This window comes from Cherax quadricarinatus, chromosome 79 (genome assembly GCF_038502225.1).
Source record: "Cherax quadricarinatus isolate ZL_2023a chromosome 79, ASM3850222v1, whole genome shotgun sequence".
NCBI lineage: Eukaryota > Metazoa > Arthropoda > Malacostraca > Decapoda > Parastacidae > Cherax > Cherax quadricarinatus.
This window is the reverse complement of record NC_091370.1, coordinates 14860866-14885865: the sequence shown is the minus strand read 5'-3', so window position 1 is coordinate 14885865 and position 25000 is coordinate 14860866. Positions and strand designations below refer to the sequence as shown.

The 25000-nt window shown below is 36.9% G+C and overlaps 1 protein-coding gene across 1 annotated transcript; it reads right to left on the bottom strand.

The window, feature by feature from the left end:
* Positions 1 to 14696: 14696 nt before the first annotated feature.
* On the bottom strand, positions 14697 to 23680 carry Vps45 (vacuolar protein sorting 45; the record flags this gene model as incomplete). The annotated part of the gene is given in 9 exon segments (XM_070101972.1): positions 14697 to 16508; positions 16824 to 16960; positions 17407 to 17514; positions 18140 to 18298; positions 19763 to 19900; positions 20170 to 20310; positions 22640 to 22774; positions 23182 to 23292; positions 23544 to 23680. Coding segments are annotated over 9 exon segments (1259 nt in total), but the record flags the coding sequence as incomplete, so codon positions are not given.
* Between the last annotated feature and the right edge of the window lie 1320 nt (positions 23681 to 25000).

Genomic DNA, 25000 nt, shown 5'->3' with positions numbered 1-25000 from the left:
TCATCTGGAGCAAAATTAAAAATTTTTGCAATATCATTAATGAAAAAATATATCTTTAAATGTATAAGAGAAAATTTTAGAAAGGACTTAATTTTAAATGAGTTCTTGCTAATTGACCAGTTTTACATATTCGGCACGACATATATATATATATATATATATATATATATATATATATATATATACATATTTATTTTTTTTATTATCACACTGGCCGATTCCCACCAAGGCAGGGTGGCCCGAAAAAGAAAAACTTTCACCATCATTCACTCCATCACTGTCTTGCAGAAGGGTGCTTTACACTCCAGTTTTTAAACTGCAACATTAACACCCCTCCTTCAGAGTGCAGAGTGCACGACATATATATATATATATATATATATATATATATATATATATATATATATATATATATATATATATATATATATATATATATATATATGTCGTGCCGAATATGTAAAACTGGTCAATTAGCAAGAACTCATTTAAAATTAAGCCCTTTCTAAAATTTTCTCTTATACGTTTAAAGATTTTTTTTTTCATTAATGTTGACGTAAAAATTTATAATTTTGCACCAAAAGCAACTTAGAAAACTTACCTAACCTTATTATAACAAGCTCAATTTATTTTAGCCTAACCCAACTAAATATATTTTAGATTTGTTTACAATAATTTAATACTAAACAAACCCAGTGAAATATATTTTTTTCGTTAGGTTCAGAATGATTTTGGCGAAATTATTGCATACACAAATTTTCACTTGTCCTATATGGCAAGATGAGCGTTGCTATTTAAGCCAAGATCGCAAGTTCTGCCTATTCGGCACGACATATATATATATATATAATATATATATATATACATATATATATATATATATATATATATATATATATATATATATATATATATTGTGTGTGTGTGTGTCGCGCGCGCACGCGTGTATACCTGTACGTGAGCCTCCGTGTATTTTAGCTCACACACTTTCTTTCCCGAAGCCTACCCACCCGTCCCTTTCTCAGCCCTCACTTACTCCATCCACTAAAAAACCTGTAATGGACTTTCTATTCTGGGGACAAGCCAATCAAAGTTTTGACCGGTTTTCTCTCCCACACCACGTATTGAGGGGGTGGTACACCAGACCCTCCCACCTACCTTCCAAATACCTACCAATATCCCTTCCTACTTCCCAGCCACCATCCTGCATCTCCTCCTTATTTTATACCCAAGTCATCCGCATTTTAGTTTTAAGAACTCATGAAAATAGTACTTTAACTGGTTAGAGCAGACTTTTACCAGTAGAGCTCGTTGTAAACGTATTTGAGGTCATTTTTGGGTTTAAAATTTTTTCCTCCCAACATCGGCCTGGTGTTGCCAGCATAACGCGCCATGTTTTAAAGTGTTCGCGTTATTTTGTGAGGCCAGAACATCACTTATATATATAACCCTGTTATTGAAATAGTCCTTCTTTAGTAATTTAATATAACTCTCGCGAAATCGTAATAACACGATTGCAAACAAATTACAGAAGGAATCGGACATGAACCCGTTGTCAACATTATAATACTTGTCTAATATATACATTGTGCTAATCCATTTATAGACAGGCTCCCTCGCCACGCCTTGTCACGTGTCCCCCCCACGCACCTAGGTCTGGGGGCCTAAATGCTTGGTTCAAACGGGGGCCACGTGATTTAAGATTTGGTCAGGGAGCCTGTCTATAAATTGACTAGCACAATATATATATATATATATATATATATATATATATATATATATATATATATATATATATATATATATATTACACAAGTATTACACTGGTGACAATGGTAAGTGAGTCCTAAAACTCTAAGTCCGGTGCCGTGATTTGATTAATATAAAATTATTACATATTTTTTTTAAGTTAGCATCATTAGGTTCACTGATACATTTTACTCGCCTGAACACTTCCAGCAGGTACCTGAGTTTCTTACACACAAGGTAAGCGTTTTCTTACCCAGATATGACATTCAAGGCGGACTGGTGTTTCTTACACATTTACCCCTCCGGATACCATCCGCAACAGTAGACTAACACACGGGTACCTATTATTTCTGCTAGGTGGGCAGGGGTAGCAAGGGTGTATGGAAACTTACCCAGACATGTCTGCATGACAGGAAATCGAACCCAGGATCATGCCAATGTAAGTGGAATACTCTGACCAGTGAGCTACGCGGTACTCGGGATGGATTCGCGAAAAACTCCGCGGTGTTGGTTACTCATATTTGAGTCACACTGTAAGCATTGTACCTTGAGGGTGATACGGGGGTCAATGCCCCCGCGGAACTGGTCCAGAAAAAATTATTTTAAGGGAATTTGCGTATTATACCCTAACTGATCACATAATATATACAACTAAATGGACATCTCTCAGTGTACATACACTGTGCAAAAGGGAATAGCAGACTTGAGGACCCTTGTGCAGTTGATAGGCCTTAAAAGTAACGAACTATCTCTCTTATTGAAGGCTTTGATATGTGGAAAATGTTGGGCTGGCTGTACTGACCACTGATATTAAATTGTTTAATAATATGGTTGATTGCGTGTTGCAGCGAGGCATTTGCCATTTAACAAGTTTTTCTACCAACAAAGAGCTTAATTTGTAGTATCAAGTTTGCCGGAACATTTCATAGAACCTTTCATGACATCAGACACATATGAGAGAGAGAGAGAGAGAGAGAGAGAGAGAGAGAGAGAGAGAGAGAGAGAGAGAGAGAGAGAGAGAGAGAGAGAGAGAGAGAGAGAGAGAGAGAGAGAGAGCGAGGAAAAAAATTATCCAATTCTCTTGAATATTTAATACGGCAATTAATGCAATAATAATAATAATAATAATAATAATAATAATCTATTTCTATAAGTACATGTACAAGGTATACAGGTCAAACTGACATTAGTGACAACTACTATATAGAAAGTCAACTGTTATGTAGAGCATTTAGGACAAATTAGGTCAATTTTGTCCTCAGGATGCGACCCACACCAATCGACTAACTCCCAGGTACCTATTTTAGTGAGAGGTGAACAAAGACAGCAGGTTCCTTAAGAACACACGTCTTAATGTTTCCACCCGTACTGGGGATCGACCTCCGGACCTCAATGTGTGAGCTGAGTTCGCTAGTTATCGAGCTACGGGACACTTACTGTATAATCAAAAGGATCAATCCCTTTGTAGGAAACAAAATATATATTATAATACAAGAAATAATGTAAGTTGTTATAAATGACTCGTTTCTCATATACGAATACCTCACCATTTGGAAATGCAATAATGTATTTAAGGAAAGTCAGTCTCGCTGCCTTTGGATTTGTCATAGCGCAAAAAAAAGAAGCCTAAGTGTAAAATAATTTACATCTGCTTAATTTCACTAGATACAAACATTTGATTCGCACTTTCCTGAATCTTTCTGACAACACTAAGCTTCAGTTCATTAAATAGTATATCACCAACTGACCGATTAAAATCGAAGAACATTTTTACTGGCAAATCAGCTGTTGAATGAAAAATAAGTCAATCTCCAAAAAAAAAAACAAATGTTTATTGCACATTGAACATATGTTCAAGATTTTATAAGATGGATACTCTCTTTTATACATGCTGACAGTCTCTCTGGACGGGTTCTTGTCATACAGGTCGCCCGAAGGTTCGGTAATATTCATTTTACAATTTGTTTTATTTTGGTGATACGTATTGTGAAGTCTTGTTTCAAGGGCAGGAGTGATGGACGTATGATCAATAAAATACTGGAATACCTCCGTCATAACATTAAAAACACTAATAAAATAAAAATAATAATTATTATAATAATTATATAATATAAAATAATAATAATAATAATAAATAATAATAATGGGTGAAAATCTCGAAAATAAAATATTTGGTATTCTTTAATACTGCAATTGCAGGAAATGTCATGCCTAGATCTTTTCAAGCCTAGACATCAAAGACATAGCGATGGAGACCGGAGCCAGCCACATATTGTATTTTCCCACGGGAATTTATTTGGCTGTATTGCAATTTTCCACACATGAACTTAGATTTCATTATTGCGTGTGCCAGTTCATATAATATCTTTTCCAAATATTAAGTACATCCTATCTTATGATTATTTTTTTTTACCGAAGCACTAATGTCGTTTTAACTTCGTCGGTCGGAATGATATGAATTTACTTAGTGTTATCTTAAGATGTGCTCTGTGTCCGGAATATGAATGCCTTCACTTATGGCGGATTTTCAAGCCAAGTGTTTGATTAGATATTGTAGGATACGACTCTTGAGTACCAATTTACTGGGGCAGGAGGTGTAGGGAAACTTGTCTATATTTTTCAGGTCATCCAGGATTCTAACATTGGACCTTTCAGTTTTGAATCGGCCTCCCTGACTACTGAGATGCGGCATTATTTCTGCCTGGAATAGTCTATGGAAGTTACGAATAAGTCGCGAATATTCCTTAAAATTAAATAAAGCATATATTCACAAAATCATTTTAAACTAGTGCAATAGCCACACTCTTAAATGAGATGAAGTACGATAAAAACTGTTACCGTGTATAAAATGCCTGATAGAAACGCTTATCCTGCATCCTGTACATTCCTTCAGATAACTAAAAAAAAAAAAAAAAAACAGACGCATCAATTAATCATACGCACCCTTATACATGCATACACATACTTAATACAAACATCACCCAAAGGTCTTTTAGTTTGTCAGTTACTCAAGATCAATTCTCACCAGTTGTGTGAAACTCTAGTAGAATCAATTAGCAGAGTAAATTGACTGACGCCTCGTCAAGAACAGATGGCGGCATGCACTTGTGCGGTTACTGATGAACAGTTCGGTAATTAAGCAGTCCTTGGCGTATTGGCTGGGATAGGGGGAGGGTGTCTGTTTGCGTTCATGTATATGAGTTTGTTTGTAAATGTATGCGTGTAATATGCAAATAGAAAAGAGAATCTTACGACGTTTCAGTCAGATTTGGATCATTTACAATATGCGTGTAGGAGAGAAGTGAAAGTATTCCTTTGTCTGCGCTTATCTTCTCTTTACATATGTTGGATATTAATACTCTTTGTTTGGTATGGATTAACAGCTCGTTATCAAATGCGGCAGATATGGTGAGAATAGATTATGAGGAGCTCCTGGGGGCCAATGACCACGCAGTGCCGAGCTTAAAGCCAGGTAGAAGTAAACCTGTTTCCTTTGATCAGCACATGCTCTAAACCCAGCCAAAGTATGATCCATGCCATATTTTGCAGTTACAAGATAGTTCAATATTAAACATAAAGATTAACCTGTTGGTGTTTTGAGTAATAAGTAAACATTATGTTGTTGCCTAGTGACCTGCATAGATAGTTTTGTCATACCCATGACAGAAGCGTTTTTCTTAAGAAAAATATCCGAACTGAATTAATTATTCTAAATGTGTACATACTTCGATAATGTAAGTTATGTTTATTTATTACCCCTCATTTAATATCGTAATAATTCATACTAAAATAGGCTTATTTATAAGGTACAGTAAATATATGCTATTCTTAGCCTCTGAAAGCTACTCTTTTGTCAAATCTGCGTTACTTGTGACTTATTTCGGGTTCTACTCTCAGACCCCCAGCTTGATGTTGACTGCTTGATCAATCAGGCTATTGCTGCTAGCATCCCTCGGGCACAGAGAGCCATCACAAGTGGCTGTTTGGTATATTTCTTAGGAATTAACAGAGCCATCACAACTGGCTGTTGGGTATATTTCGTAGGAATTAACAGGTTTTTTCAAAACGACTTGAGTTTTCTTTGATAATTATCTCGTTTGTGTTAAACATTTACTTAGTAGCTTGATGTATATATAATAGAAATGGACCACTTACCTGATTAAACATCAGAATCGCTACCCTAAAACGTTTATCTTTTCTTCTCGTATGGATTTACACAGTTCATTACATTAAATAGCAATGTTTTGTTTATATCGGATTAAACATTATTATACTCACTGGCAAGATCTAAACCAGAAAGGGAACAATTAAAGCCTAGAAAATGAGTTAATTAGGCCTGATCCACGAAAGGCGGGAATGGCTACAATTCCTGGGATGAAGAGCCAGTTACCAGCATTAAGGTCCCCTTTGAAGGGATCAGTTTAAATGGCAATTTGGATGTCGCATCAAGGTCACCTTGGAAGGGATCAGGTTAAATGATAGTCTTGATAAGTCACAAATTATTAGTTTGGTGTTTATTGTATAACCTACAACGAAGCTATTCATATTACGTATCTTAGGCCTATATTTCTAAAGGCATACTTCACTAGGGTTAATGGATTTGCCTAGTAGAAGTAAAACACTTCACTGCCTATACGTATCTAATTTCCTTCCCCCCCCAAAAAAAAAACATTAAAAAAGAAAGTACCTTTTTTTTGTCAGTTTCATAACTGGCCAAAAACTAGAGGTGTTTTATAGACTGCCGTTTAAATTATTGTAAAACTGGCATTAGCACACAATGGCAATAAATAATTAACATTAAGCCAAACAAAATTAATTAGCAATCTCATCAGTATAGCCAGCGGGAAGCGCTAAACCCGTAAGGGGGTCGTACAGCGCCTGGGGAACAGGATGCAAATAAATTTTATTCAAGAGAGGGTAGCTCCACTTCCTTAGATCAAGAGCGCTTCGCTGAGATCAATCTAACTTCCTTCGTGAAATGCAGTCATTTCAATTTTCACCTGTAAAATTAAGTATTTACATTTATGGGGGAGCAATAAACCCGAAGGAGAGACACACAGCAGTTGGGGAATAGGAGGCAATCAGGTTCGACCTAAGGAATGGGAAAGTGGGTCCAATCCCCTGGATCAAGAGCCACTCAGCAGGATGGAGGAACCTTCCTGGCGGGAGGCGGCCATTAAGCACAAGTCCCTCAAGTTTGCCTGTGTTTGTCAGGAAACAGGACATGTATTTCCTGACGTGGGTATCAGTCATATGATGACCCACAGCTGGAGCTTTTGGTCATCTGACTGAGTCCTTCCACCGGCTTACCACTTTAAAAAAATCAGGGTTATAATTATAACCACGAGGATAAATCTCACTCAAGTTTTGTCTTTACTGAGTTCTTACATAACATAACATTACCTTTATCTGGGAGTTTGTCACCATCATGTAGAGGAGCCGCCTGACCATCTCAGTCACCATGTGTAGTGTTCACGTCCAGTTATATCACAATATTAGTTCAACTTAAGACGGTGAGTGTACTTCCTGGCGCCTCCGTCCCGCCATCACCTCCCCGGACCCTCACACAGACACCCCTTCTATAAAATAAAATAATGGGTCCCTTTCATGTATAATTATTATTATAATCAAGAAAGCTCTTAACTTGCACTTGTAATATAACGCTGGAGAATGGGAGGTAATCAGGTCTGCTCCCAGAAAGAGAAAATTTATTTAGGCACAGGTATACATAAGTACACGCGTACATAGCGTAAATCGCCTGTAACCCCCCCCCCAAAAAAAAAAAAAAAATCGAAGAAACTTATTTCCGAAAGATATATCTGATTCCTCGAATCAAGAGAAATTTATCATCCAAACACTTACCTCCCCCATCTCATAAAGGGAAAATAAAGGAAAGGCATCATTCATATATAAATAACTATTATATTCACATTAACGTGCTAATCTATATAGATACTGAAACATTTATTCATATAGACAATTAAAATAAAATAGTTTTTAATCCAAAAGGTGTGGCGTGTATAAAATTAAATTTTTTTTATTTTATGTATATATATATATATATATATATATATATATATTATCACACTGGCCGATTCCCACCAAGGCAGGGTGGCCCGAAAAAGAAAAACTTTCACCATCATTCACTCCATCACTGTCTTGCCAGAAGGGTGCTTTACACTACAGTTTTTAAACTGCAACATTAACACCCCTCCTTCAGAGTGCAGGCACTGTACTTCCCATCTCCAGGACTCAAGTCCGGCCTGCCGGTTTCCCTGAATCCCTTCATAAATGTTACTTTGCTCACACTCCAACAGCACGTCAAGTATTAAAAACCATTTGTCTCCATTCACTCCTATCAAACACGCTCACGCATGCCTGCTGGAAGTCCAAGCCCCTCGCACACAAAACCTCCTTTACCCCCTCCCTCCAACCCTTCCTAGGCCGACCCCTACCCCGCCTTCCTTCCACTACAGACTGATACACTCTTGAAGTCATTCTGTTTCGCTCCATTCTCTCTACATGTCCGAACCACCTCAACAACCCTTCCTCAGCCCTCTGGACAACAGTTTTGGTAATCCCGCACCTCCTCCTAACTTCCAAACTACGAATTCTCTGCATTATATTCACACCACACATTGCCCTCAGACATGACATCTCCACTGCCTCCAGCCTTCTCCTCGCTGCAACATTCATCACCCACGCTTCACACCCATATAAGAGCGTTGGTAAAACTATACTCTCATACATTCCCCTCTTTGCCTCCAAGGACAAAGTTCTTTGTCTCCACAGACTCCTAAGTGCACCACTCACTCTTTTTCCCTCATCAATTCTATGATTCACCTCATCTTTCATAGACCCATCCGCTGACACGTCCACTCCCAAATATCTGAATACGTTCACCTCCTCCATACTCTCTCCCTCCAATCTGATATTCAATCTTTCATCACCTAATCTTTTTGTTATCCTCATAACCTTACTCTTTCCTGTATTCACCTTTAATTTTCTTCTTTTGCACACCCTACCAAATTCATCCACCAATCTCTGCAACTTCTCTTCAGAATCTCCCAAGAGCACAGTGTCATCAGCAAAGAGCAGCTGTGACAACTCCCACTTTGTGTGTGATTCTTTATCTTTTAACTCCACGCCTCTTGCCAAGACCCTCGCATTTACTTCTCTTACAACCCCATCTATAAATATATTAAACAACCACGGTGACATCACACATCCTTGTCTAAGGCCTACTTTTAAAAATTTCCCTCTTTCCTACATACTCTAACTTGATCATATCCTCGTCGTGCCGAATATGTAAAACTGGTCAATTAGCAAGAACTCATTTAAAATTAAGTCCTTTCTAAAATTTTCTCTTATACGTTTAAATATATGTTTTTTTCATTAATGTTAATGTAAAAATTTATAATTTTGCACCAAAAGGAACTTAGAAAACTTACCTAACCTTATTATAACAAGAACAATTTATTTTAGCCTAATCCAACTAAATATATTTTAGATTTGTTTACAATAATTTAATACTAAACAAACACAGTGAAATATATTTTTTTCGTTAGGTTCGGTATGATTTTGGCGGTGGCCTGGTGGCTAAAGCTCCCGCTTCACACACGGAGGGCTCGGGTTCGATTCCCGGCGGGTGGAAACATTTCGACACGTTTCCTTACACCTGTTGTCCTGTTCACCTAGCAGCAAATAGGTACCTGGGTGTTAGTCGACTGGTGTGGGTCGCATCCTGGGGGACAAGATTAAGGACCCCAATGGAAATCAGTTAAAGACAGTCCTCGATGACGCACTGACTTTCTTGGGTTATCCTGGGTGGCTAACCCTCCGGGGTTAAAAATCCGAACGAAATCTTATCTTATCTTATCTTATCTTACTTGTCCTATGTGGCAAGATGAACGTTGCTATTTAAGCCAAGATCGCAAGTTCTGCCTATTCGGCACGAATATATATATATATATATATATATATATATATATATATATATATATATATATATATATATATATATATATATATATATATATATATATATATATGTCGTGCCGAATATGTAAAACTGGTCAATTAGCAAGAACTCATTTAAAATTAAGTCCTTTCTAAAATTTTCTCTTATACGTTTAAAGATATATTTTTTTCATTAATGTTGATGTAAAAATTTATAATTTTGCACCAAAAGGAACTTGGAAAACTTACCTAACCTTATTATAACAAGAACAATTTATTTTAGCCTAACCCAACTAAATATATTTTAGATTTGTTTACAATAATTTAATACTAAACAAACACAGTGAAATATATTTTTTTCGTTAGGTTCAGAATGATTTTGGCGAAATTATGGCATACATAAATTTTCACTTGTCCTATATGGCAAGATGAGCGTTGCTATTTAAGCCAAGATCGCAAGTTCTGCCTATTCGGCACGACATATATATATATGCAAGGAATTCGCAAGAGCAGGCGAAATATGCACAAACACGCACCTCACGCACCTCCCCCACACTCACATCCTGCTTCTTCACTCCTGGCCAGCTCTTCAAGTCCCAAAAACCATTTGTCTCCACTTCTAACATCCTCACATATGCCTGCTATATGTCCAAGCCCCTTGCACACAAAACCTCTTTTATCCCCCCTCCATCCTTTCCTAGTTGGATACCTACCCTTTCCTTCCCTTCACTGCAGATTTCAAGTCATCCTATTTTGTATATATATATATATATATATATATATATATATATATATATATATATATATATATATATATATATATATATTTGTATATATATATATTTTGTATATATATATATATACAAAATATATATATATACAAATATATATATATATATATATATATATATATATATATATATATATATATATATATATATATTCTTATTTTTAGTAATATATATAGGAGGAGGATTTTGAGTGGAAAGGGTTTGGATATACAGAAGGCATGTGCAAGTATGTTAGATAGGAGTGGAGGTAAATAGGTTTTGGGACCTGACAAGCTGATAGAGTATGAGCAAGGTAATATTTTGTGAAGGGATTTAGGAAAACTGGTTAGCCAAACTCGAGTCCTGAAGGTGGGAAGTACAGTGCCTGCTCTCTGAAGGAGGGGTGGGAATATTTGATGTTTTGAGGGACGTCTGAACTGTCGTATCTGTGCTCCTCTGGCAGGACAGTGATAGTGTTAATGATGGTGAAAGTGTTTCTTTTTCAGTGTTTACTTTAATCCCTACACATATAAGGGATTAAAGGATACTTGACCTGTGGCAAACAGGTTACGTTGAGCCTTGATGACCTTTTGAGTAGTCAACAGGCTTAAATCCAATCAACCAACCAATTATATGAGCCATACAGTGCCTAGAAAATGGGAGGTAATAAGGGGATGATAGGTCCAATTCCTTGGATCAAGAGTCCATCAGTGGCATCAAGGCATGCCCCTGTGAAGGGATATATAAATATAAATACAGATTGTACTGAATAGGTAAAATACTAGTCGATTACAAAGTAAATAGAATGACTCATCGAAAGTGACATCATTAAACAAGTGCTAAACCTGTATGAGTCACACAGTACTGTGGTGTGGGGTATAAGAATAGGAGTTAGTGACGATGGGGTTTAGTGCAGGTGCAAAATTAATTTCAGTGTTGGTGTAAATACTATGGATTGTTTATGTTAAAAAGTCAAAGAATGAGTCTGCACTTAAGGTGGAACTTCGTTGAGGTCACTTAGACTGCATCATGGTACTGCAGATATTGAAAGTGAATTCTGTTTGCTCTCTGCTTGATAGATTATTATTATAATCATAACTAAGCACTAAACTCATAAGGGTCATTTAGCACTGTTTCCTATATAGAATATTCTATAAAGATATAGTTAACCTATAGCTTTACCTGGCAATTCTCACAGAGGTGCCAATCATATTTCCATGCAGTATCCATGTGTGAGTTGTGACTGATAATCACCAGAGAGCAGTTTCTCATACCCATCCATGATGGAAAGAAAATGACCAGGAACATAATTGCTGTTTGATGAAAAGCAATTTGTTGTGCTCTAACTCAAGACTAATATTATTGCCAGTAGATTTCAAGTTGATGAAAGTATTGGAAAATAGTGCAGGAAAGGGAATCCCAGTTGAAGATCAAAAGGTTACAAATAGCAGATTGAATTGAGGCTGTGTTCGGTGCCCTGAACATCAGTGCATCCAGAGACCCAGCAAAAAAATTTCTTCTTTCTTATAAGTAATGCAGCATTATTACTGTACTGTATATGAAGTATGATGGGATGTTGAGATTTAAAGTGTCTGGATAGACTACAATACACTATGGATGTCTGAAGCAACAATGAATGAGCAAGTGGATATGGTTTCAATGTGTATGACAGTGTCCCCAAAATTTATTTTGAAGTGCTGATACGCTTACTTTGCCTGTCCTTCTCTCCAAGAGCTCCTAAAGATGGTGATGCAAGTGAGGTGGCTCTTAAAACAAAAAATTGGGCATGACCTACCTTTCCCTGGATCAAAATTTATTGCCTCCCATATCCTCAGGTACTGTATGATTCCTATGGGTTTAGTGTTCCCCATGAATGTAGTAATACAGTGGACCACCGGTGTACGATATTATTTCATTCCAGAAGTATGTTCAGGTGCCAGTACTGACCGAATTTGCTCCCATAAGGAATATTGTAAATTAGATTAGTCCATTTCAGACCCCCAAACATACACATACAAACGCACTTACATAATTGGTCGCATTGGGAGCTGATCGTAAACCGGGGGTCCACTGTAATTGTCTCTGACAGCCCTACCTTTAATGTAGACTCACTATATGATTTTTTAACTGACACCAAAATACATTGACAGTGATCTTCATTTCCTATTCTGCCAATGTCCTTCTCTCAATATCCCTTCTCTGTACCATTTCTTTCACCTTTACTGTGCAGCACTGAAAAGCCCATCAGGGGTCACCGTTATCCATAAATATAAATTCAAGCTGATGTTGGGAAACTGTGACAAAAGACAGATTAGTAACAGTCAGTAAGGGAAAATTTAGACCAAGGGCTATCTGAGATAAGACATTAAAGTTTGTTCTTTAGTTTAGCAGAATGAATTTGTGAATTAAGGTGAGCAGTGTCAAAGGCAATGGTAGTGAGAAAAATATAATACTGTCTGCAGTTATTTAACCATTTACTGGGAACCTTTACAGTGCTCATTTAGGTGAAGTGGCTTTTGTGATAATGTGCAAGCAATCAGTACCTCCAGGTTGGAATTGCTCTTGTAAGAAACCACTGATGAACCAATCTGCTCTGTCATTATGATGGTTGGATGGAGATTATAAGCAACTCGGGTCTTTATCTCCATAACTCTCTTAGTAACACGAGTACATTGTTGGCCTTGCAAATAGACCAATTTTGTTGCATTATCCAAATTTTCTCTGACATAGTGTTATGTACAACCCATTGGGTGTAGCACTGTCTTGTGAATGTGATTATATATCATGGGTTACAATGTCAAAAATTGCCCCCAAAATCTATCGACCTTGTATTACTATCAAAACTTTGCAAGGCAATTTATGTCAACCTTGGAAGTGGGCCTATACTGGGGTTAGCTCCTAATATGGATGCTCCTCTTCAGTGTACATTTAATTTAGATTATAAAATAACAGTATTTTCTGAAATTATGGTACCCCTCAAGGAAGGTTCCTTGATGCTGGTGAGAGGCTCTTTATCTAAGGAATTGCATCTGCTCCTACCTTCCTTGCATTGAACCTGAATGTCCTCCTATTCTCTCAGGTGCTGTTTGACCCCTTACAGGTTTATCGCTTCTCTCTCATGAATATAATAATAATGAAATTGGAGCAATTGTTCATTACATCTCCTATCAGTGGCTATTTACCACTATTATAGGGGCTACAAAGCACGATAGGTCAAGAAATTTCACATACATACTGAAAGTCAGGCATTTTATAAATGATTTCTTTGATTTTTTCAGCATATTGTAATTTTAAGTCCCCAGATTAAATTCCTGGCTGTGCCACTGATCGAGATAAAGCAATTGCATCAAAACTTTTGAATTACAGTGGACCCCCGCCTTACAAACGCATCGCGTTACGTTAAATCCACCATATGAAGCATTTGAACGCAAAAATTTTGCCTCGCCTCACGATAAAAAACTTGCCTTACATGATTCGTCCGGGACGCGTCCCACGTGTGGCCTCAGTGCCAGTGTTTACAAGCCAGCCAGTGTGGTTGCATCTATGCATACATTCGGTACATTTCACATTATCCCAGTGTTTTTAGTGCTTGTAACTGCAAAATAAGTCACCATGGACCCCAAGAAAGCTTCTGGTGCCATCCCTGTGGTAAAAAGGGAGAGACTTAGTATGGAATTGAAAAAAGAGATTAAGGAAATGTGTCCAAAGTGGGTTGAATTGCAAACCTTTACGGATGAAAATCACCCTGACACAGCTACTGCAAGCCATGTTGGCAGCCTGTACAGTGACAATGTTATAGCCCATTTTAGGAAAGTCTTAAAGGAACGGGAGGTACAGAGCTCTATGGACAGATTTGTGCGACAGAGGTCCAGTGGCTCTAAAGCTGGTCCTAGTGGCATTAAAAGAAGAAGAGAAGTAACCCCGGAAAAGGACTTGCTACCTCAAGTCCTAATGGAAGGGGATTCCCCTTCTAAACAATAACTTCCACACTCTCCCCTCCACCCATCCCATCAATCATCACCAGATCTTCAATAAAGGTAAGTGTCATGTATTCTGTTCTTAGTAGAGTAGTAATTGTGCATGTCTTCTTCATTTCCATTATTTCTTATGGGGAAAATTAATTCGGCTAACGATAATTTCGGCTTACGATGAGCTCTCAGGAACGGATTAATATCGTAAGGCGGGGGTCCACTGTACTTGGTGGAAATTAAAAAAACATTAAATACTTGTTTAATTTATTTTCATAAATATGTACAGTCACATTACAGTGAGGCTGGAATACACAGCCAACAGAAAGTATTCTATATATGAACACTGCACCTTCATATCCATATTATACCTGTACATGCCATTAAAACAAAAATCCAATACTACACACATAAGTAATTACATACAAGTTTAGAAACTCGCTAAATTTGATCACACTATTACACAAGGGAAAAATGTTATTGTTTGTACTTGTGTAAAACTTAAATAATATATTTACTTAATTTTGTTTGTGCGCACCTCCATTTATGTCTGTTAATGAATCTGTAGTTTTACCAGTACTCGAGTAAAAGCATCAGTTGAAAGAAAGACAAATATGTTCTGTACTTTGATTTTAGCGAGTCTCTCATTTTGTATTTTTTTTTTAAATTTATCACAACAGTTCATTGGTAACATTGTGTACAGCACTTACAAAAAATTTTTGGCTTTCATGTATTTAAGGAATGTTTAGCTAAGCCTAGTTGTTGCACACCAAGGGATTTTCATTCAGCTAGGAAAAATAGTAACAATTAACTACGTATTCAGGAAACCCCACAAGTAGACAGAAACATAATGAAACACAAAAGAGAACTCGCCTGTCTGAGATAATCTTCAGCAATGACTGCTTAAGATACCAGACAGAGACTGAAATATACAGCCTCTTATTTACATTTTACTTCTGTCTACATGTGGGTTTTCCCTCAATTCATCAAGTCACAACAGCACTTTGATTATGTAGCATAATTTACTAAAAAAGAAGGTTTTTTTCCACTCCTCTGGCAAGACAGTGATAGTGTGAATGATGGTGAAAGTGTTCCTTTTTCGGGTCACCCTGCCTTGGTGGGAGACGGCCAGAGTGTACATTAAAGTTGTGTATATAGAAGTGCAGATGCATGTTTCATTATAAAAACTAATACCTTAAAAACATTTTCTAGCATACTTGAAACTTTACAGGCTTCATCATTCAAAAGAATAACATTTATATAAATATATATGATTGCAGCATATATCATCAATAGGAATAGTTAAAAAATTGGAAAGTTTTGTTTTGTTCTCTTAAGCAATGCAACTGGTATGATCAATGTGGCCACACCAATAAACATGTTATTAATTCACTATAACTAAACTAACAACCTCAACCAACTTTATTATACATACATAATTTAATGCACCTTAATCTAACATGAGTAAGGTTAAGGTACCTTTGAATCAACACTGTTATAATATACCTGCAAGAAATTAAGATTGATAGTTATAATATGCTCATGTGAAATGTTATGCTGATATTTGTAATAATGTTGGTAGAATTACCAACAATATGTTAAGTACAAGGACACATGTGCAACTAATGCAACATTATTCTGTGGCATCATTTCACTCTGGGAGCTTGAGCAGCTCCTGGACAGCAAAATGTTGCCACAATAAAATGTTGAATTAGCTGCACATGTGTCCTTTTATCTAACATATTAATATTTGTTGATCAAGGCTTAAAATCATACATATAGTTATACATACCTAAACTTTAAAAATATCCCTTGTCAGACTGACCTGCAATAATTTAACAGACCAAGCTTCATGAATATATAAGATGTTTATATTCTAAGAGTTTTACGTGGAATACCTTCCATTGCTGACTCCATAGAATCTAAGAAAGTGGAGGAATTGTGTATGGTGGAACCTCCTAAAATGACATGTACTCCAGGATTGTTGGTGTTGAACTGGTGAACTGCAACAGATTCTTCATATGTTGCTCCTCCCACGATGAACACAACTACATTCTGGGGTCTGTTGAGTATGAGAAGTGTTATCAAATATACTTAAATGATATTTGTATACAGGAGGTTAGTAAACAGCAAAATACAATAGAGACCTTTGTTACTGAGAGGATGATATAACTGCCTTTATTGTAGGGAGAAATATCATCTTCACGGCAGTTGCTCAATCTCCTGTATATGACTAGGACCTAATCCCTTCCAATAATAACAATAATTGAAACAGTATAGGTCACCTTAACAAAATCAACTGGTGATAAAATACCTTATTTGAAACAGTGACAATATCTACAGTACTCATTGAGTAATTTGTCTTATATACTCAGACCTGGCTACTACTGAGGAGGTTGGGTTGCCACAGTAGGGAAAAGCTCCCTCACGTAAACGGCCCCTCATCAGCTCCATTAGAGTCTCTAGCAGCAGAGGCTTGTGCTGAGTATACACATTATCTACACCCTTCAATCCCTGTAATGATAGAGGGATAAAAAAAAAATAGCTTTTATTATATCTAAAGGATGCCATAAATCCAAGTATGTCCTCAAGTACTATATACACAAAGTCAGTGCTGTATATCAGTACCAGTTGGCTAAAAAATATTTCAAGTTACTGTTTATTTGTGAATTTTGCATGTTGATTTTCTACAAGATTAATCAAAACAACAGAAACTTGCTAAGACAAAAGTTTCATCTTTATATGAGTGAGAAAATACTGCATATGAAAAGAAGCAATAAGAAGAGCTAAAAATAGTGAAAAAAAAGAATAAGAGAACAATAATAGTATAAAAACTGAAGCTGTAACATCTTAGTAATGATACAGAAAATGATTTAGTACAGTAATACTAAACTGGTAAAGCTACACTTCATATAAGTTTTTAGTAAATATGAAGGTTTTAACATATGAACAGTACTGACTTTGAAGAGACGCTTCTTAATTGTAGACACATCTTGTGGAACCTGGGTGCCAAACAAGTCACTCTGACGGGCTCTTGCTCCTCCAAAGTCCATTAAAGATGACAACAACTGTAAACAATGTCCTTATAAAGTGAATAAACAAATTAGTAGAACAAAAACAAATTTATCTGACAAACACACTTGCACAAAAGCATACACTAGACATATACAGGCTAGAAAGTTTTAATTTGCAAACAGAGTAATAGACCAACAGAATGTTTAACAAGTGAAGATACTATACTAAGTGCTACAACCACTGGAAACTTTAAAAACTACAAATAAACTATAAATACTGAAGATTAGTAATGAGTTTAGATTTGCTTCTATACCTACAGAAAAAAAGGCAATCACAAATAGGTAATCATCCTCACATGATAAAAGGCCAGAGTCATGCTTTCTCTTTGCGATATACATTTTTTTTTTTAAACAAGTTGGCCGTCTTGCCACTAGAAATAATATCATCAATAAATTTGAGGCGACTGGTAAAATTCATTAAGAAGTAAATAAGCAACAGATACACTGGAATACATGGTTAAATTAGAAAAGCTATTCCAGGTACAAAACCAGGATAGTATATTAGAAATACAACTTCAAGTAGCTACTTCTAGTTACTTTATCCTTACTGCAGGTTGGCTGTCCTCCAATAGGTTGCTACTTTTGTTAATGCATAATCAGGGATTAACTTCAGACTCACCTTTAAGTAACGGTCTATAACATTCCTCTTCTTAAGTGCATTTACAAGCCCTCGTGTGTCATTGTTAGGGTGACCTTCATGCCTGAGAGCATAAAGCATCACCAGAACTACAGCATCCAGCTCCCTGACTTTAGGATCTGTCACTAGCTGATATATCCTCTGTCAATAAAAGATAAATGTAAATGTTTCTCATCATCTACTCAAATATGAATCATAGCATGCAGTATATCTACTCAGGCACTGTATGACCCCTACTAGTTTAGCTCTAATCCATAAAAATATAATACTCAGGTTATACCTAATCATATTTAACTGAAATGCTTTGCACAGAACTGCAGCAGTAAAAGTTTTGCTGAAACCTTTCACTAATAAATGTTGATGCCAAAATCTTCCATTAGGTATATTGTAGTGACTTCCATAAAAGTTTTTTTTTTTTTTTTAACAAGTCAGCCGTCTCCCACCGAGGCAGGGTGACCCAAAAAAGAAAGAAAATCCCCAAAAAGAAAATACGTACTTTCATCATCATTCAACACTTTCACCACACTCACACATAATCACTGTTTTTGCAGAGGTGCTCAGAACACAACAGTTTAGAAGCATATACCTATAAAGATACACAACATATCCCTCCAAACTGCTAATATCCCAAACCCCTCCTTTAGAGTGCAGGCACTGTACTTCCCATTTCCAGAACTCAAGTCCGGCTATATAAAAATAACCGGTTTCCCTGAATCCCTTCACTAAATATTACCCTGCTCACACTCCAACAGATCGTCAGGTCCCAAATACCATTCATCTCCAGTCACTCCTATCTAACACGCTCACGCACGCTTGCTGGAGGTCCAAGTCCCTTGCCCACAAAACCTCCTTTACCCCCTCCCTCCAACCTTTTCGAGGACGACCCCTACCCCGCCTTCCTTCCCCTACAGATTTATACGCTCTCCATGTCATTCTACTTTGATCCATTCTCTCTAAATGACCAAACCACCTCAACAACCCCTCTTCAGCCCTCTGACTAATACTTTTATTAACTCCACACCTCCTAATTTCCACACTCTGAATTTTCTGCATAAAAGTATCCCTATAAAAGAAGTAGAAGGGAATTCAATTTTCCCAACATATGGCTTCCTCTGCCCCAAATAAACAAACCAAGAAAGCACTCTTCCTTCAAGCTTGATAAAAACAATTACTACCCATGTGTATGCATACTTATTATTATTCATTTACCAATTTATTCATTCATTCAAACTGCTTGAAATGCCCTGGTTAATAAGGGGCCTTCTATAGTTTATATATGTCAGTCACACTAATTGCATAATATACTACCCTCCACTGTCTAGAAATAAAATTTGTTTGTCAGTAGCCTTTCATCTTGAGACAAGGTTGTCCTGATATAGTAAAAAAGCTTATTCTCCATGAAAAATACAGTCCATATTATATATTAGGTATCGATATAGAACAATAATACTTCACATTTCTTGCAAGACCCACAATACACAACATTTTGGGCAAGTCTATAGTTTCATTTATAGTATGCTTTCTCTTGATAAAATTAAAGGAAGCCATTTTTTTTATACACCATATAAATCTACTTAAGAATAAAAGTAAATTAAATAGATATACCTGAAGATTTACGTTGTGATCAGATCCGCAAACAAGTTCCTGTTGACACTCGGATAACTGCAGGAGACCGTGGTTACCCACCAGACGTGACAACTCTCCCACCACTGTCACATGCTTACTCACTGTTCCAGACATTTTCTGTTCAGACAACAGTCAAATGTTAGAACAGTCAAACTTTTTCATAAATTTATGATACTGTACATCAGCACATGTAATATAAGCACAAAATAATTTTAGTTGTAGTTGTGATGGTTATAGTACACACAGTTTCATGCAAAACTGCAGCTATATAACACTAATATTGCTTCCCACAAACTGATCATTATACACTGCAAAATATTATTTGTAATCTTAAGCAAGTATAAATTCTCACAGGGTACTAGGGGTTATATTTACTAAATACTCACCTTGAACTGTGGGTAACTCTCCACAAAATTCTTCATGTCACTTATGGATTCCACTTTCTGCTGTTTGGACAGTCTCTTTTGATACTCCTCCATCAGATTCTTAATGGTCTGTCCAATTTCACCATAATTCAGGTACATACTCTGTAAATGCAGTTTTTAATTAAGAACCAGTATGCCAACTTTATACTGTCTCGCTTAGAAATGTATATCTTTCTTTCAACACACTGGCTGTATCCCACCGAGGCGGGGTGGCCCAAAAGGAAAAACGAAAGTTTCTCCTTTTACATTTAGTAATATATACAGGAGAAGGGGTTACTAGCCCCTTGCTCCCAAGAAATGTATATAGTATACAATAAACAAAAATTAGAAAATTTTAGATTATTTTCAGTTATATGCAAAGAACATTTCAATCACTATATAACTGATCTTATGAATTATGATAGTATTTGATATCCTCTATCTCAAACACCCTTCAAATTACCCTTTGAACTGCAACATTCTCACCACTCCTTAAGAATGCAGGGATAATACAGGATATACTGTACTCTCGACCAGCTTTCTGGTTTCCCTGCATTTCTTCATAAATATTAACTTGCTCACACTCCAATAGCATGTCTAGCCATAAAAATCATTTATTGCCACTTACTCCTATCTAACTCTACTGGATGCTTAAACCCCTAGCACTCAAAGCCTCCTTTACCCCTCCCTCCAAATATTCCTGGTACAATCCCTACCCTTTCTTCCTTTCACTTAAGATTTATACACCCTGTTGTTCATCCTATTCTGCTCCGTCTTCTTTAAATGCCCAAACCGCCTAAACAACCCCTCCTTAGCCCCCTGAATTAGGTTTGTAACCCCCCCCCCGCTCTGTCTTCAAATTTGAACATTTCACATTCTCTGCATACAGTATTTACACCACAAAATGACATGTAAGAAAAATAATTTTAATTTTGATTATACAGTACCTACACAAGTATTGGTAGTAGGTTGGTAGACAGCAACCGCCCAGGGAGGTACTACCGTCCTGCCAAGTGAGTGTAAAACGAAAGCCTGTAATTGTTTTACATGATGGTAGGATTGCTGGTGTCCTTTTTTCTGTCTCATGAACATGCAAGATTTCAGGTATGTCTTGCTACTTCTACTTACACTTAGGTCACACTACACATACATGTACAAGCGTATATATACATACCCCTCCGGGTTTTCTTCTATTTTCTTTCTAGTTCTTGTTCTTGTTTATTTCCTCTTATCTCCATGGGGAAGTGGAACAGAATTCTTCCTCCATAAGCCATGCATGTTGTAAGAGGCGACTAAAATGCCGGGAGCAAGGGGCTAGTAACCCCTTCTCTTGTATATATTACTAAATTTGAAAGGAGAAACTTTCGTTTTTCCTTTTGGGCCACCCCGCCTCGGTGGGATACAGCCAGTGTGTTGAAAGAAAGAAGACCTACACAAGCACTTGCATCATTATCATCCTGTGTGCATGTCTTGCTCTAACATTGAAAGCACATTAATGTTGCTTCTATAAATCTTTTTAGCATAAATTAATTAAATTTACTTGAAAAATATAGAGGAAATGTGAGGTCATTAAGGTGTATAATTCAGATGGCTGAGGAGAGAATGTTGCGGGCATCAACATGTTGAGGGCATCCGAGGTGGAAGATAGGAGAGGTAGTGGGTCATCCCAGAAATAATTGGATAGAGGGGGGATTAAAGGAGGCTTTGAGCTTTAGGGATTTGAGCATCCAACAGAGTTTTGTAAGCATGTTAGATGGGAGTGAATGGAGACAAGTGGCTTTTAATGGATAAGTTGTTGAAGTGTGAGCATGAAGGGATTCCAGGGAAACTGAGCATAAGACTAATAATACACAGGAAATCATCAACCAATGTGATCATAAAAAATATAAATATTAATTTCGAGGTAACTAATGCATTTCTAAAAACTAACAATCTTGTGTTATTTATTAAATTATAATTTGGTTGCAGGGCCCCTGATGAGGTTTTTTTTGCATAGCTGCTTCCCTTCCAACAGGGAGTAAAAGGTTTTTAAATACTGTATCTAAAATGGCAACAAGTGGACATGAAAACTGACTCCAGCACTCAAGTCCGGCAGGCCGGACTCGAGTCCTGGAGATGGGAAGTACAGTGTCTGCACTCTGAAGGAGGGGTGTTAATGTTGCAGTTTTATAACTGTAGTGTAGGCATGCCTCTGGCAAGACAGTGATGGAGTTAATGATGATGAAAGTTTTTCTTTTTCAGGCCACCCTGCCTTGGTGGGAAACAGCCATAGTGTTAATAAAAAAAATAATAGTAATATCAAGCAATTAATGAACTGTATTTTCATAAGTAAACAATATAACCTCAGGGTGTAGTGTAAAATCTATAACAATTTGTTACCAAAGAGTAAAAACAGTGGTTAATTTAAAATAATTTAACTTTAAGTAGCACAGCACAACAAAACTGTACTTACTCTGGCATAAAATTCATCTTGGGAAGGTGACATGACAACTTCTTTCAAGTCATCAGACACACCAGACACATGGGCCAGACTCACTCGACTGCTGTTAACACCAAGGAGCTCATGCACCATTGCTTCATATGTCCACTGCATTAACAAATAAAAGATGCATGCCATAACATAAAGCAGTGAAAATTTTAATTTACAAAGTAAATTAAAGGCAAATAAGTCAGATGATGATGAAATTGCTGTATGCGCAATTAGGTATTGAAGAACGTAAAAATTCTAGGAAAACATGAGGGAATTTAGAGGAATTAAATTTCTTTAATAAATAAGTGCAAGGAAGAGTTTTGGTGGATGAATATTCTGTATTTCTTATTACTCAAAAAAATTACTTTTTATATAATATTTATAAAGGGATTCGGATCAAATGGTTAGCTAGACTAGAGTCAAGAGGGTGGGAAGTACAGTGCCTGTACTCTGAACGAGGGATAGGTCAATTTTATGCTATAGTGAATCATTACTGTATTACATTTTTATACAGTTTAATTTACCTGATGGAGGAGTGGTGTGACAGGGTCATCTCTGCGATCAAGGATAAGAAGCAGTGTATTGCCTTCAGCCTCAGTGCTATTATACAAGGAGCTCTCTGTTAGAATCGTTTGCTGCAAGTCAATATTATAATCAGAATTTTATAAGAATTCTTGCAACACAGTTAAAATACTAATGAAAATAGTTTAAGAAAATGGAACTGCAAGATACATGTATCGTACAATATTGTCTCTACCTTTAAACTAAGTTCTATTATATTCATCTTTTTGTAATTAGTAATATTTCTTTCCATGTTAAAATATATAATACCAGTACAGATATTATACAGTGTATCATGGTATGTATATGAAAATAACAATTTTACCCGAATATTCTCTGCAAGACAGCGAGCCATTTCCGAGTTGTTCTGATACCGGATGGACGGAAGGAATTGTAAGCTAAACAACACAGCTGCCAAGCCTTGAACTGTTCGTTGTAAAGCTCCTCCTGCCCATTTCAAGCCTAGAAAAAGAACACACACAAAAAAAAAAGTATCTGGAGATGTATTTTTAGACAGACAATAAATCTGAAAAATACTAGTAACTAGTATGTACTGTTACACTATGTAGTACTGTTATACGAGATTGTGTAAAAACCTGCCAAGGTACACATTTTAAGACTTATAACTTATGCAATAGCTATTTGCAAGTACAGTGGACCCTCGACCAACGATGGCATCGTCTAACATTAAATCTGACTAGCGATACATTTTAACGCAAAAATTTTGCCTCGACTAGAGCTAAAAAACTCGACCAACACGATTCGTTCCGTCTGAGACGCGTCCACTTACGGCCAGTGTTTACAAGCCAGCCAGCCACTGCGGTCCCATCCAAACATGCAATCGGAACATTTCATATTATCACAGCCTTTTTAGTGATTGCACCTGCAAAATAAGTCACCATGGGCCCCAAGAAAGCTTCTAGTGCCAACCCTACAGCAAAAAGGGTGAAAATTACTATGGATATGAAGAAAGAGATCATTGCTATGAAAGTGGAGTGTGTGTCTCCGAGCTGGCCAGGTTGTACACAAAACCCCAATCAACCATTGCTACTATTGTGGCCAAGAAAACGGCAATCAAGGAAGCTGTTCTTACCAAAGGTGCAACTATGTTTTCGAAACTGAGATCGCAAGCGATAGAAGATGCTGAGAGACTGTTATTGGTGTGGATAAGCGAAAAACAGATAGCAGGAGATAGCATTTCTCAAGCGATCATATGTGAAAAGGCTAGGAAGTTGCATGAGGATTTAATTAGAAAAATGCCTGCAACTAGTAGTGATGTGAGTGAATTTAAGGCCAGCAAAGGTTGGTTTGAGAGATTTAAGAATCATAGTGGCATACATGTGTGATAAGGCATGGGGAGGCTGCCAGTTTGGACCAAAAAGCAGTTGAAAAATATGTGCAGGAATTCAAGGAGTACATAGACAGTGAAGAATTGAAACCTGAACAAGTGGCTAATTGTGACACTGACAATGTTGTGAAACACTTTAGGAATGTCATAAAGGAACGGAAGGTACAGGCCTCTATGGACAGATATGTTGTGCAACAGAGGTCCAGTGACTCAAGCTGGTCCTAGTGGCATTAAAGAAGAAGGGAAGTAACCCTGGAAAAGGACTTGACATCTCAAGTCCTAATGGAAGGGGATTCCCCTTCTAAACGCTAACACCATCCACAGTCTCCCCTCCTCCCATCCCATCAGTCATCACCAGATCTTCAATAAAGGTAAGTGTCATGTAATTGTACATGTCTTCTTCAGTTTGTGTGTATTAAAATTAATATTTCATG